At 35.0% G+C, this 16414-nt stretch overlaps 1 protein-coding gene across 1 annotated transcript in view; it reads right to left on the bottom strand.

Annotated features, from left to right (window-relative positions):
• Positions 1 to 2441: 2441 nt before the first annotated feature.
• The window catches only part of LOC143063371 (phosphatidylserine lipase ABHD16A-like), a 28331-nt gene continuing 14358 nt past the window's right edge, over positions 2442 to 16414 (bottom strand). The window contains exons 12-19 of the mRNA XM_076235487.1: positions 15777 to 15941; positions 10595 to 10658; positions 7958 to 8021; positions 7301 to 7357; positions 6759 to 6904; positions 5899 to 5982; positions 5170 to 5216; positions 2442 to 4569 (exon numbers count right to left, since the gene is read on the bottom strand). Of these exons, the coding sequence (XP_076091602.1) occupies positions 4480 to 4569; positions 5170 to 5216; positions 5899 to 5982; positions 6759 to 6904; positions 7301 to 7357; positions 7958 to 8021; positions 10595 to 10658; positions 15777 to 15941 (717 nt within the window). The 3' untranslated portion in view covers positions 2442 to 4479. The remainder of the gene's footprint in view (positions 4570 to 5169; positions 5217 to 5898; positions 5983 to 6758; positions 6905 to 7300; positions 7358 to 7957; positions 8022 to 10594; positions 10659 to 15776; positions 15942 to 16414) is intronic.

Genomic DNA, 16414 nt, shown 5'->3' with positions numbered 1-16414 from the left:
TAGAAGTTCTGCAGACTGAAATAAATAATATTTTTTGAGAACTATGCCATGGGTTAAAATGTTGTTCTTTTAAGTTTACTTTATCTGTAATGATGCATTTTTGTCGACAAATAGTTACAAACACAACAAATATACTCGTTAAAGTACATAACACTTTTACATCCACTGGCAGTGATATCACCTGATAATGTTGATAACTATGTTGATAACTGGCAATCGTGCTGGAACAAACATTTTAAACAAACATATTGGAAGGTTATGGCATCATCTTGGCTGTGAGATAAATACTTCTAAGTATTGCAAAATGTTGGCTCTGTTTGACAAGTGTGTTCCAAGTTAAAGCAACATGTCGGATATGAGTGTCCTAAAAGTATGGCAACATTGGTTCTGTTGGAAAAGTGAGTCCCAAGTAGTGTCTTATGAAAGCTGTTGGATTAGTGTGTTCCGTGTATGCCAGCATGTTGGCTCTGATGGATGAGTGCCAATTGGACAACTCTCCACAAGATTCCAAATTAACAACTATATTTCCCTGTATGGCCTTTAACCATGAGCTAAGGCTATAACACATAGAATATGACTGGGTTAAACATATTAGCGATACTGAACCTGGGAAAGTGGTGTGTTAGCCATGTCAGATCAGTGTGTTCCAAAAATATCAATATGTTGGACATGTCAGATTAGTGTTTCTAAGTATACCAACATATTAACCATGCCAGATCAGTGTGTTCAAAGTATGCCAGCATATTTGCCATGCCAGATTGCTGTGTTCTAAGTATGCTTACATGATCAATTCTGATTAGTGTGTTCAAAGAATACCGATATGTTGGCCTTGCCAAATTAATGTGTTCCAAGCATGTTAACATGTTGCCTTTTTAGATTAGCATTTTCCAAGTATGCCAAGATGTTTGCCATGTCGAATGAGTGTGTCTTAAGTAGGACAACGTCTTGGCTTTTTCAGATTAGTGTGTTCAATGTATGCCAACATGTTGACTCTGTCAGATTAATGTGTTCAATGTATGCCAACATGTTGACTGTCAGATTAGTGTGTCTAGCATGCCAATCTGTTGGCCATGTCAGATTAGTGTTTTCCAATTATGACAACATGTTAGCCTTGTCAGATTAGTGTGTTAAAGTATGTCATCATGTTCGACATGACATATTTGTGTGTTCCACGTATGACAACATGTTGGCCATGTCAGATAAATTTGTTCCAAGTATGCCAATATGTTGGCCATGTCAGATTAGTGTGTCCCAAATATACCAACATTTTTACCATGCATGGCTCTTCCAGGTTGATATGTCCCAAGTATGACAACACGCTGGTCATGCCAGATTAGTGTGTTCCAAGTTTGCTTACATGTTGGCCATGCCGGATTAGTGTGTTCCAAGTCCACTTACATGTTGGCTATGCTGGATAAGTGTGTTCCAAGTATGCTTACATGTTGGCCATGTCAGATTATAGTGATCAAAGTAGGCTAACATGTTGGCCATGCCAGATCAGTGTGTTCCAAGTATGCTTACATGTTGGCTATGTCAAATTCGTGTGTTCAAAGTAGGGCAACATGTTGGTCATGTCAGATCAGTATGTTCCAAGTAAGCTAACATGTTGACCATGTCAGATCAGTGTGTTCCAAGTATGCTAACATGTTGACCATGTCAGATTAGTGTGTTCCAAGTTTGCTTACATGTTGGCCATGTCAGATCAGTATGTTCCAAGTAAGCTAACATGTTGACCATGTCAGATCAGTGTGTTCCAAGTATGCTAACATGTTGACCATGTCAGATTAGTGTGGTCCAAGTAGGGCAACATGATAGTCATGCGAGATCAGTATGTTCCAAGTATGCTAACATGTTGGCCATGTCAGATTAGTGTGGTCCAAGTAGGGCAACATGATAGTCATGTCAGATTAGTATGTTCCAAGTATGCTAACATGTTGGCCATGTCAGATTAATGTGTGTTCCAAGTTTGTTTACATGTTGGCCAAGTCAGATAAGTGTGTTGTGTGTTCCAAGTATGCTAACATGTTAGCCATGCCAGATTAGTGTGTTCTAAATATCATGTTGGCCATGTCAGATTAGTGCTTCCCATATATGGCACACATCTCAGCTCTGCCTGGTTAGTGTGTCCAAAGCAGAATTTTCTTTTAACATTAGCTTTATAGATGATGTCATCTCACTAAGTACTTCTAAGTTTTAGGCAACACTTTCATTATTGCCCTGAAGTAGAATTCAAGTCATATAGGTTTTATTTTATCAGTTCACACTTTGATGACTTAACTGTGGTTCTTTTACAACTGTTGGTTAAAGTATCTGACTAGTCGAACAGTTATATTTTAAAAAAGAACATATTGCAATTATGCCAGATCTGCAATACTTACAACCAACCAAGTCACTGAAATACCATTCACATTTGTACCTGAGTAAAATATAGAAACAAGAAATAAGGTTGTATCAATTTTTATTAGTGACATTTTTTTTAAGCAGTCCAAAAAGTAAATATTCAGAAGTTAAACGTATTGCATCATTAACCTCTGATTAAATATATTCTGTACAAATATCAAAACAATAAAGTTCAAACTACAATAAGTTATCTCAACTTACAAAATAATTAAAAAACTTGTACAAAAACATCAAATAAACATTATGTTTACAAATTCCTCAGTTTATTGAAAATTTATATTTATGTATGCGGCATCAAATAGTAAAGACTTAAAATACCAGGAATTAAGATGTTCAAATTGAATGGTTATATAATAAATTTTACACCCTCTCCCTTTAAAAATCTTGATGATCTTTAAAAATATGAAAGACCAGAGATCACACGTTTAAATATCTCAGCTTTATGGATCATAATTGAGTTTAGTTTGAAATTTTGTTTTAAGCAGTTGCTGAACCAAGAAAATGAAGTCAGGGAGAATGGAAATAGGATAGACAGAAACTTTGTAACAATATGCATCAGTACACAAGGAATGCAGTATTTATGTTTTTGTAGAGGTAGAATCCTTTATATATATATAATTGTATGTTTTCAATTAATTAAAGTCACCAATATAAAAGGCAATAAGCAATTTATCAAAATCTGAAGCCAATCAAGACCACACATTGATGCTGTAATTAGTTAAAGAAAAAATCTATGTAAAAAACATTAATTTTGTGATTAAGTTGGAAAAAAAACCATCTCACACATATATGTCAATATCGATTTTCTTTATTAGAAAAAAGAAATCCCATAAAAATTTCTTATCATTATTATATTTTTCTGTACTTGTATAAACATGTCTAATCCATTTGTTTTGAACAATAAAATATGTTTAAACTAAAGATATCAAGTTCATTTTAAAGGCCTTTTTTCACTCTGAATAATTACAATTTTCAGTCCTTTGTTTGTCGTAAACACTATCAGTATATAATATATGAAAATGTAATAAAAATTCATGTAAAAATTAACGGATACTTTCCGAAATTGTCAAAAAAACTATAACATTAAGAGTTATTGAAGTTATACAATTGCTAAGCCACAAAATTAAGTTACAAGTTGCTTTCCTAATGAATATTGTGAACATTTAATTGATGTTTCATACTTAACAGAAGACATGCAGCACACCATGTAAATGTTCAATTAGACAAAAACAAGAATGTGTCCAGAGTACATGGATGCCCCACTCACACTATCATTTTTTATGTTCAGTGGACTGTGAAATTGGGTTATAAACTTTAATTTGGCATTAAAATTAGAAAGATCCCAGCATAAGGAACATGTGTATTAAGTTTTAAGTTGATTGATCTTCAACTTCATCAAAACCTACCTTGACCAAAAACTTTAACCTGAAGCAGGACAGACGAACAAACCAGAAAACATAATGCCCCTCTACTATCGTAGGTGGGGCGTAAAAAAAGTGTGTAAAAACTGAATTTATAAATTAACATTTTGACTGGTCCATTTCAACATACATAGCTGGTTTATATTAACTTTGCAATTAACAGAAAGGCCACTTGTTTATAATTCAACATTCAATGAAGGGGAAATGGTTTTGTGCAAGAGAAAAATTATGCAATTAACTGAATTATGCAATTAAGCGCTATGCGTTTAAGTGGACTATATATAAGGTTACAAGAAAAAGCAATTTCCACCAACAGAAGCATTAAGTATTTGTGAACTGTTTTAATACTGTCAGAATATTTTACAACTCATAGCAAACAATGTAACAATTACATCCATGGGTGACATACATGTATTAATGTACAAGTTACATCCTCACTGCACGAAAGGTTTAAAGTTTATGCCAATGCCGGTACATGTACTCTTATGTATTTAATGTTTATTCATGTTAAATTTATAATTACAGAAAAACACTTTTTGCAACAAAGTAACCTGAGTGAATAGGTCTCACGATGTAGTTCAAAGTCTCATTCTTTTAAACGAAATGGAAATATACAATCAGAAAATATCAAATTTAAAGACTAAATTAAAATATAAGTTCACATTCCCAGAGTCCATGGTCTATGGAACAAGGCTGATGGTAGCGGTGAGCAGTGGGTTGAATTAAACTCGCTCATATACTTAGATGCCTGAAAAATAAAAAAAAGATTTACATTAATAAATGATATAGGGGTAGCAATCTAAGATGAGAAATGTTTTTTTTTGTAACAAACATGGAACTTTAAGAAGGCACTTTGAATCTCATCTATAAAAGAGTGTCAAATACTGTGATCCAAATTATTTTTTGTAGATACTTTATTTTGTGTTTAGCCCTTTGTGATCCATTTTGCTGCGATTTAATTTAGCGATTCCAAAATTTATTTCATGAAGATAAATAAGAAAAAAAATCCAGGTTTTACATATTTGCATAACTTTTCTACTCTTGAAAGTCACAAAAATTAGTTGGTGCACATTTTTCTTTTGGAATATGAGAATGTAAATGAAATTATAAATGATCTCTTTAGGTGGTTATCCTCTTCCCTGGATACCGTGTATGTTTCAATACAACAGCATTATTTGTATAAGTGCTTTTGTACATGTATTTTAAAAAGAGGTAAACATCATTTAAATGTGTAAAGTAATTACTGAAGAATATAATTTTTGGGTGATTTTTTCATAGGAATTAGATAAATGATATAAGTCATTTGTAAAACCTTTTATTTGGAACATAACTTATGAAGTCAACTTACCAAAAATAAAGTCATGTTTTCTTTTTCTTCCTGTGTAAAACCTTCACCTGAAGTAGAAAAGATGTGTAACAACAATCCCCAGTTAGTACAATACAAGTTTATCAATAATTCACATGTTATAGTGCTAAGCATACCACCACTCCAAATTCTTCAAAGTATCAGAAAACAAGAAGGTTAATATAGAAGGCACAAAACTGGTGCACAACTTAAATAAACTATTCTAATGCAATTTGTTTGTAATGATAATTTTCTTTGGATGCGGAAAAACATTTTGAAGGGTAAAGATTCCTCGTTCTACCAGTTCGATACTAAGAAAGACACCATTTAGAATTCCGATTTTTTTTTGGTATTGTAATTTCTCCTAAGAAAGTCACATTTTGAGCCTCAAAATATTCTTCAAGTCAACAGGGAAACCATTTTGAAGCATACAAAAGATATAAATACATCTAGTGATTATGTTTAACATTGTGAGTATACATATGACGTCACATTGTTAAATTGCTAAAGACTATGCAACAGTTTCACAGACTTTTATATTCATGTCATTTTAAGCCAAAATAATTAATATTAATAAAATGGAATTCATTTTAATATGCTGCATTAGAATGGAGATAGCTGTATTGGGATATGGTTTGAATCGCTTCTTGCCAATAATCCTTATTCATTTATTTAGACTTTATTTATATTAATATAAAATTTATTAAATTTTAAGTTTATAAATCGACTTACCTATTAAACAAGGAAAACTTTCTGAATTTTCATTTATGTAAGATTTTATTTGTGAAAGGCAAAGATCACCATCAAAAATGTCTTCTGAAAATAAAAACAAAATTTAAATTTTAATATTCTATGTGGAAAACAATTCTTCAAGCAATAGGTTTGAACTTGAATATTTAACCTTTATGGAACAAGATCACATTCCCCTAACCCTCCACATAAATCATGATTTCAGACAGTTACATTGTCTTTATTAACTTTGACCTTGACTTTTGACCACATGACTTTATAATCAACAGAGATTTTCCTCTTAGTCTTCAGATTCAAGTTAGATTGCAATCCCATCTGTTGTATATTATTAAGAATCCGAACACACATTTTTTCTTTATTGTTAGTAACTATGACTTTGACCTTAGACATCATACACGAAACGATTAGGGATCTTCCTCTCATTATATGTGTTTATATATGCAGGTTATATCCCTTATCTCGCATCTGGATACATAAAATAATTAACTGTAAGACTAATAACCTCCCCTAACCGTTTTTCATGTTACCATTGGGTTTAATTCTATAAATAGATACAAATTTACCAAAAGCATATATATGACAGTATATAAATACCTATGGTTACTGTAACTGAACTGAGGTCTATTTGTTTTTAAACAATAAAAGTATCTAGAAGGTGTAGTTTGAAAATTTTGCATGCATTTTTTTTTCTACAAAGAAGTATGGTATGTGACTATGAAAGCTTAAATCACCCTTTCTTTCTGTTTAGGATGTTTACATAACCTCCTTATCTTCATAAAAAAAACAATATAAAATCTTCTTGGCATACTAAAAACAAAACTGATATTAAATAAACACCATACCTTGCTGTGAAATAGGTTTACTTAACCATCTTGATAATACACTAAATGTTGTTTCATCTACAATATTTGGGTATCTGTATTGAAGTAGATGCTGCAGTAAATAATTTCCTCTATTACTCTCTAAAACTGTACCTCTGCCATCACCTCTGTAAATAAGTTAAAAAAAACAACAAAATCAGTCTCTCCAAATACATTCAGATACATAATAGTAGGTATAAATGTCTTTTCCTAGAATGTGACATCATTAAATAACATTTATCATCAAATTTGAATTTGTATGACCAACACAACAGGTGCCACTTGTGGAGCAGAATCTGCTTACCCTTCTGAACACTCAAGATCAAACTTTGTTTTTTTAAGGTGGTGTTTGTTTTTAGACTGTTAGTTTTTTATTTTTTGCCATGGCGTTGTCGTTTTGTCTCTGACTGGAGTTTGAATATCCTTTGGTATCTTTATCCTTTAATTTACATGTTTACTAATTTTGGAATCAAATTTGGATTCAGCATTTCAGCTACCAGTATTTAGTATGAACGGTGACTTACTGAGTCGTAATCATTTCATCCTCTAGTCTTCTTATTAGCAGTATTGGACCTGGATATCTGAAAGCAACAATATAGAACTTTAAAATTGAGAATGGAAATGGGGAATATGTCGAAAAGACAACAACTGGACCATAGAGCAGACAACAGCCGAAGGCCACCAATGGGTCTTCAATGCAGTGAGAAACTCCTGCACCCGATTGCATCCTTCAGCTGGCTCCTAAACAAATATGTATTCTAGTTCAGTGATAATGGATGTCATTTGTATTACATGATATAAATTACTATTCAAGCACTAATAGCTTGTAACTTTTTTTGTCATCTCCAACAAAATATATTCTATCCTGATTTTTCTTTCAAAACGATAAAACAAATTGGGGGTCAACAATTAAATTGAGAATGGAAAAGGGGAATATGTCAAAGAGACAACATACAGACCAAAGAGGGGAAAACAATATTTATTTTCCATTTTCCATCCATTTTATTGCTTGCAATAATAAAAAATACTTTTTATAAAAGTCTTCACACACTTTGAAAGCATTTTATAATTATATGTAATTGATGTTGAAAACTTGGTTTGTAAATGCCACTACAGCACAAATGCCTATGTCACAACAAATCCAAATCAATGATACAATTTTAACATGTTTAATTGGTTACCTGCATAATTGTTCACTATTTTCTAAATTCAAGTAGTTGTTTATTGTAAGCTTTGTGATGCTATCTGGAAATAAATTAAGTTAAAACTGAATTGGCTTTTAATATCCATATTACATTCTTGTTTGAAAAATATTGGTTTGGAGACATATTTTTTGCATTTTACTCTTTCATACAATCATATTTCCCTTGTCTAAGGCCAAAATAAAAAGAATGTATGTTTGCCCAAACGCCACTGACCCAAAATAAACCTGTCGTCTCAAATTCTTTTTTTGGCATTTTTTTTTTCAGAATTTTTTTTTTCAGAATTTTTTCGTGTCCGCTACGTCATTGTAAAAAACTTAATGTTTGTCGTCTTTGCGTTTGAAAGTAACTGTGAATAAGATTAAAAGAAAGTCTATAAGAGACGCAGTTAATCGATTCAATGTTCTTGGTTTTTATCTTCTGATTAACGAAAGTAAAGAAGTAAAACATGTGAAGGTCCACAGTTTTTATGCTGTAGTTGTCTGTACTACCAAACCCTTACCTTATGCTCAATGTTAATTTCATCGTGTAATCGAATATCTGATAAGAATATTCAGGTAGATTTGTTCAAAATCATGTGCAATCTAATATTTTCAATGTTATTCTGACAGGAAATGGATCCGGAAGTTGCGAATTTACAATCTTGCAAAAGATTTTGTTTTTACTGAATAAAAAGGAATTATTTCTTGATAAATTGTTGTCTTTAATTATAACTTTCCTTTATCATGTAAATTATATGCCCTTTTATTCAAATAGTTTAAATTTACAAGTCTCAGTTGACAAGATCAGTACGTTGCTGTTTGGGAGAATTTGATAAAACTATAATTGCTCACAGAATCAGAAATATAATCTTAACTGAATGTAATTCCTTCTGAATTTATTGCAATATAAATATAAATCCCTTTTGGCAAGTGAAATCTGACTTTTGTCAGAAATATTTTTTTTCAAATGTGCAAAAGTAAACACATGTTAATATGGACGCCATATTGGATTTTTATACAAATTTGTGAGGAAGCCTCTAGAACCATGACCTTAAATAAATAGTCTTCAGAAAATGTTAATTTTATGCAATTATATTTGATCAATAATGATTATTTTCAAAACTTTAACATGATTATTTAAAGAAATAAAATTATAACAAATACGTTTTTAGTTTGGAGATGCTTTGATCTATTTATAGCCAAATTAGTTTACTTGTGTGATAGATAATGTAAAATATAAATTTGTTTTCAAAACAAAAAAAGACACAAACTATGGATGGTGTATAATATTCATATAAATATTTCAGGACATTTAATCTATTTAAATAGATATAGGATTTAAAAACTGCAAACAAATTTAATCATTACATAATCAGCTGATATTTTTTTTTACACAAACATTGTGTTAATGTAACTGTTGAAAATCACTTCAGGGCTGTTCCAGAAAATAATATGTCCCCCCCAGGGAAGGCAATTTTTTTAAATATTATGTGGGTGGTTGTATTTGAAATACCAAAATGCAAAGGGAGTGCTGTTCTAATTAAATTTTATTTCTGTGGGTGGTGGGGGTTCAAAAAAAGTGCCGTCCCTGGGGTGGGACATAGTATTTTCTGGAACAGCCCTCATAAATCCACCAGCCCTTTCACACATTTAGCAATTGTCAGGGTTATAAACATCTCAGTATACAAATAGTACACTAATTTATTTATAGAGGTTTTAAATTCATAGCTCTACAAAATTTTGATGGGGAAAAAAAGATGTGTAGATGTATACTGTTTTATTAAAGATCTTTAAATATTTTCATGCAAATTCTGATAAAAAAAAAAGAATTTGCCTACCTACCTACCCACACCCAGTCATCATGGGTCAGGTTTAGGCAAACTGAAATATTTTTAATTGTGGCCTAATTCAGTGTATTTATTATTTTTCAGACAGTTATTCTAACTGAAAATTCAGAAATGACTGCATGCATGTATTTTTGAAGAATGATAAAAAATGCGGTATTTATTATTTTGATTTCATATGGTAATATGTATTGGTCCTAGCAAAAAAACGTTTTTATAAAGTTTTAAATGGGTGTACAAGAGTTGAACGAAGTACATTTTGTATGAAGTACAGAAGTGTCTCACTCTAAAAATGTCGACACAACGAGGTTCGACTGTATATTACTGATCATAGATATCAGAAGTAAACTCTTATTCTTCATGTATAATATTCCTGTGGTGAACACAAATCTTTGATCAACTAAGCTAATTGTCAAATATGTTCTTTTTTAAATGGGATTTCCTGAATGTTTCCAAACTGTTCTTGTGCAGGGATTAATCTAATTACCAGATAATCAAAACTAAAGCTTTTGTGTTAGATTGATTGATTGTTGGTTTGTTGCTTAACATCCAGTGGAAAATATTTCATGCATGATGAGGACAAACTATTGTGTTAGAGGTATGAAAACTGAATACAAATATGGCAAGGCACTTTACCATATATTTGTTTCATTTAGCAAAGTGGTGGCACTCTAAAATCAGCAGTACAACAATTAGGACAGACAAGTAGGGAGATATTCAATGGATAGCAATATTTCATACCAACCTTTTGAGATAACTCTCCACAAATTTAATGATATTTATTAACTCACTGAAAGACTTGGGCATTCTTGCTTCAGCTAAGGGTAACACATGATCAAATGTTGCATCTAAAATCTGAATAAAACAAACATTCAAAACATTCTGTATTCTGTTTTAAACTAGATATTCTTAAAGAAAGAAAAAGCAACATATCAAACAAACAAATCTTTTTAACTAAACATATCTATATTATTGATTGTAGACAAGGCTTTGTTAATCTGAAGATGCATTTTGGTGTCATTTAGTTGCTGTCTAATTAATGGAGTTTTTAATGACCTGGACTTGCTATACAGTCCTTGACAGTCGGTCTGACATATGGTCCTTAACGACCTTGACTTGCTATACAGTCCTCGACAGTCGGTCTCACATTTAACAACCTTGACTTGCTGTACAGTCCTCGACAGTCGGTCTGACATTTAACAACCTTGACTTGCTTTACAGTGCTCGACAGTCGGTCTGACATTTAACAACCTTGACTTGCTGTACAGTCCTCGACAGTCTGTCTGACATTTAACAACCTTGACTTGCTATATAGTCCTCAACAGTCGGTGTGACATTTAACAACCTTGACTTGCTTTACAGTCCTCGACAGTCGGTGTGACATTTAACAACCTTGACTTGCTATACAGTCCTCGACAGTCTGTCTGACATTTAACAACCTTGACTTGCTATATAGTCCTCAACAGTCGGTGTGACATTTAACAACCTTGACTTGCTATACAGTCCTCGACAGTCTGTCTGACATTTAACAACCTTGACTTGCTATATAGTCCTCGACAGTCTGTCTGACATTTAACAACCTTGACTTGCTTTACAGTCCTCGACAGTCGGTCTGACATTTAACAACCTTGACTTGCTATACAGTCCTTGACAGTCTGTCTGACATTTAACAACCTTGACTTGCTATATAGTTCTCAACAGTCGGTGTGACATTTAACAACCTTGACTTGCCATACAGTCCTCGACAGTCGGTCTGACATTTAACAACCTTGACTTGCTATACAGTCCTCGACAGTCGGTCTGACATTTAACAACCTTGACTTGCTATACAGTCCTCAACAGTTGGTCTGACATTTAACAACCTTGACTTGCTTTACAGTCCTCCACAGTCGGTCTGACATTTAACAACCTTGACTTGCTTTACAGTCCTCGACAGTCGGTCTGACATTTAACAACCTTGACTTGCTGTACAGTCCTCGACAGTTGGTCTGACATTTAACAACCTTGACTTGCTTTACAGTCCTCGACAGTCGGTCTGACATTTAACAACCTTGACTTGCTATATAGTCCTCGACAGTCAGTGTGACATTTAACAACCTTGACTTGCTATATAGTCCTCGACAGTGGGTGTGACATTTAACAACCTTGACTTGCTTTACAGTCCTCGACAGTCGGTCTGACATTTAACAACCTTGACTTGCTATATAGTCCTCGACAGTCAGTGTGACATTTAACAACCTTGACTTGCTATACAGTCCTCGACAGTCAGTGTGACATTTAACAACCTTGACTTGCTTTACAGTCCTCGACAGTCGGTCTGACATTTAACAACCTTGACTTGCTTTACAGTCCTCGACAGTCGGTCTGACATTTAACAACCTTGACTTGCTGTACAGTCCTCGACAGTTGGTCTGACATTTAACAACCTTGACTTGCTATATAGTCCTCGACAGTCGGTCTGACATTTAACAACCTTGACTTGCTTTACAGTCCTCGACAGTGGGTGTGACATTTAACAACCTTGACTTGCTATATAGTTCTCAACAGTCGGTCTGACATTTAACAACCTTGACTTGCTTTACAGTCCTCGACAGTCTGTCTGACATTTAACAACCTTGACTTGCTATATAGTTCTCAACAGTCGGTGTGACATTTAACAACCTTGACTTGCTTTACAGTCCTCGACAGTCGGTCTGACATTTAACAACCTTGACTTGCTATATAGTCCTCGACAGTCAGTGTGACATTTAACAACCTTGACTTGCTATATAGTCCTCGACAGTCGGTCTGACATTTAACAACCTTGACTTGCTTTACAGTCCTCGACAGTCGGTCTGACATTTAACAACCTTGACTTGCTGTACAGTCCTCGACAGTCGGTCTGACATTTAACAACCTTGACTTGCTTTACAGTCCTCGACAGTCGGTCTGACATTTAACAACCTTGACTTGCTATATAGTCCTCGACAGTCGGTCTGACATTTAACAACCTTGACTTGCTTTACAGTCCTCGACAGTGGGTGTGACATTTAACAACCTTGACTTGCTATATAGTTCTCAACAGTCGGTCTGACATTTAACAACCTTGACTTGCTTTACAGTCCTCGACAGTCTGTCTGACATTTAACAACCTTGACTTGCTATATAGTTCTCAACAGTCGGTCTGACATTTAACAACCTTGACTTGCTTTACAGTCCTCGACAGTCTGTCTGACATTTAACAACCTTGACTTGCTATATAGTCCTCGACAGTCTGTCTGACATTTAACAACCTTGACTTGCTTTACAGTCCTCGACAGTCGGTCTGACATTTAACAACCTTGACTTGCTATACAGTCCTCGACAGTCGGTCTGACATTTAACAACCTTGACTTGCTTTACAGTCCTCGACAGTCGGTCTGACATTTAACAACCTTGACTTGCTTTACAGTCCTCGACAGTTGGTCTGACATTTAACAACCTTGACTTGCTATACAGTCCTCGACAGTCTGTCTGACATTTAACAACCTTGACTTGCTGTACAGTCCTCGACAGTCGGTCTCACATTTAACAACCTTGACTTGCTTTACAGTCCTCGACAGTCGGTCTGACATTTAACAACCTTGACTTGCTATATAGTCCTCGACAGTCAGTGTGACATTTAACAACCTTGACTTGCCATACAGTCCTCGACAGTCGGTCTGACATTTAACAACCTTGACTTGCTTTACAGTCCTCGACAGTCGGTGTGACATTTAACAACCTTGACTTGCTATACAGTCCTCGACAGTCTGTCTGACATTTAACAACCTTGACTTGTTATACAGTCCTCGACAGTCGGTCTGACATTTAACAACCTTGACTTGCTGTACAGTCCTCGACAGTGGGTGTGACATTTAACAACCTTGACTTGCTGTACAGTCCTCGACAGTCGGTCTGACATTTAACAACCTTGACTTGCTTTACAGTCCTCGACAGTCGGTCTGACATTTAACAACCTTGACTTGCTATATAGTCCTCGACAGTCAGTGTGACATTTAACAAACTTGACTTGCTATACAGTCCTCGACAGTTGGTCTGACATTTAACAACCTTGACTTGCTTTACAGTCCTCGACAGTCGGTGTGACATTTAACAACCTTGACTTGCTATACAGTCCTCGACAGTCTGTCTGACATTTAACAACCTTGACTTGCTATACAGACCTCGACAGTCGGTCTGACATTTAACAACCTTGACTTGCTGTACAGTCCTCGACAGTGGGTGTGACATTTAACAACCTTGACTTGCTGTACAGTCCTCGACAGTCGGTCTGACATTTAACAACCTTGACTTGCTTTACAGTCCTCGACAGTCGGTCTGACATTTAACAACCTTGACTTGCTATATAGTCCTCAACAGTCGGTGTGACATTTAACAACCTTGACTTGCTATATAGTCCTCGACAGTCGGTCTGACATTTAACAACCTTGACTTGCTTTACAGTCCTCGACAGTCGGTCTGACATTTAACAACCTTGACTTGCTTTACAGTCCTCGACAGTCGGTCTGACATTTAACAACCTTGACTTGCTTTACAGTCCTCGACAGTCGGTCTGACATTTAACAACCTTGACTTGCTATACAGTCCTCGACAGTCAGTGTGACATTTAACAACCTTGACTTGCTATACAGTCCTCGACAGTCGGTCTGACATTTAACAACCTTGACTTGCTTTACAGTCCTCGACAGTCGGTGTGAAATTTAACAACCTTGACTTGCTATACAGTCCTCGACAGTCGGTCTGACATTTAACAACCTTGACTTGCTATACAGTCCTCGACAGTCAGTGTGAAATTTAACAACCTTGACTTGCTATACAGTCCTCGACAGTCGGTCTGACATTTAACAACCTTGACTTGCTGTACAGTCCTCGACAGTGGGTGTGACATTTAACAACCTTGACTTGCTGTACAGTCCTCGACAGTCAGTCTGACATTTAACAACCTTGACTTGCTTTACAGTCCTCGACAGTCAGTGTGACATTTAACAACCTTCACTTGCTATATAGTCCTCGACAGTCGGTCTGACATTTAACAACCTTGACTTGCTTTACAGTCCTCGACAGTCGGTCTGACATTTAACAACCTTGACTTGCTTTACAGTCCTCGACAGTCGGTCTGACATTTAACAACCTTGACTTGCTTTACAGTCCTCGACAGTCGGTCTGACATTTAACAACCTTGACTTGCTTTACAGTCCTCGACAGTCGGTCTGACATTTAACAACCTTGACTTGCTATACAGTCCTCGACAGTCGGTCTGACATTTAACAACCTTGACTTGCCATACAGTCCTCGACAGTCAGTGTGACATTTAACAACCTTGACTTGCTATACAGTCCTCGACAGTCGGTCTGACATTTAACAACCTTGACTTGCTATATAGTCCTCGACAGTCGGTCTGACATTTAACAACCTTGACTTGCTTTACAGTCCTCGACAGTCGGTGTGAAATTTAACAACCTTGACTTGCTATACAGTCCTCGACAGTCTGTCTGACATTTAACAACCTTGACTTGCTTTACAGTCCTCGACAGTCGGTGTGAAATTTAACAACCTTGACTTGCTTTACAGTCCTTGACAGTCTGTCTGACATTTAACAACCTTGACTTGCTATACAGTCCTCGACAGTCAGTCTGACATAACCTTGACTTGCTTTACAGTCCTCTGTCTGATATGTGGTCCTTTTATTCACATCTTATTTTTGCACTCCCAATGACTGATGCTATATAACCTGCCCTATGTTCTAAGTTAGGTATGGCAGTGTGAAAAAGTGTGAACTCAATATATATCTTACCATAGATAACAAAAATAAGCTCAACATCTACACGGACAAGAGTTGGATTTTAAAGGAGGGGTAACATTATATGCCCTGATCACAAAGCCGCATTGATTAAACAAGTCTATGTTGTCTAGCATGACCAATATTGAGACTTACATTGATGGTATACTTACTACAAAACTTATATCAGGGTAATTCATAGCTGCCCATGTAGCTGAGTATCCTCCAATCGACCAAGCAAATAAGGCTATATTGTCTGGCATAAAACCTAATTTGTGAATAGCATACTGAATAACTGAATCTATTGCACTCTGTTCCTGGTCTGGAAGTGGTGCACCCTATCAAAGATGAATAAGATTTATGAATTATTATTATATACTGCGATGATAAAAATGCAAATATATTACTTGGTTTTCAGCATACTATGAATTCATTTATATTTGTGAAGACTAATTTTTGTGAATTGAGAAAAACTTGTATTTTCTCGGACACTTGATTTCCTCAGGTTTGACAAATTCTTATGTTAATTACTTAAAAAGCCTTTAATGTAAATAATTTGACTGTCTAGGGATCCCATGTACATATTTTTAATAGGTCAATTTAGTTGCCTGACATTGATTGCTGAAATGCACAAAAAAAACATTGATCAGATCTGAATTTGAACATTTCCTCCATGGTTTGTCTTTGATCTGGTGTCTATTTAGGGACAGTGTGATGCAGGCATAAGAAAACTCATTTGAAATTGGAAGTTTTGTTTAGAAGACAGGAAACTGCATTATGAAGGGCTGATGGGAAGGCGTATCATGTCTCA

This window comes from Mytilus galloprovincialis, chromosome 2 (assembly GCF_965363235.1).
Source record: "Mytilus galloprovincialis chromosome 2, xbMytGall1.hap1.1, whole genome shotgun sequence".
In the NCBI taxonomy this organism is placed as follows: domain Eukaryota; kingdom Metazoa; phylum Mollusca; class Bivalvia; order Mytilida; family Mytilidae; genus Mytilus; species Mytilus galloprovincialis.
The sequence above is the reverse complement of the archived record's forward strand: the minus strand, read 5'-3'. Positions and strand labels throughout refer to the sequence as shown.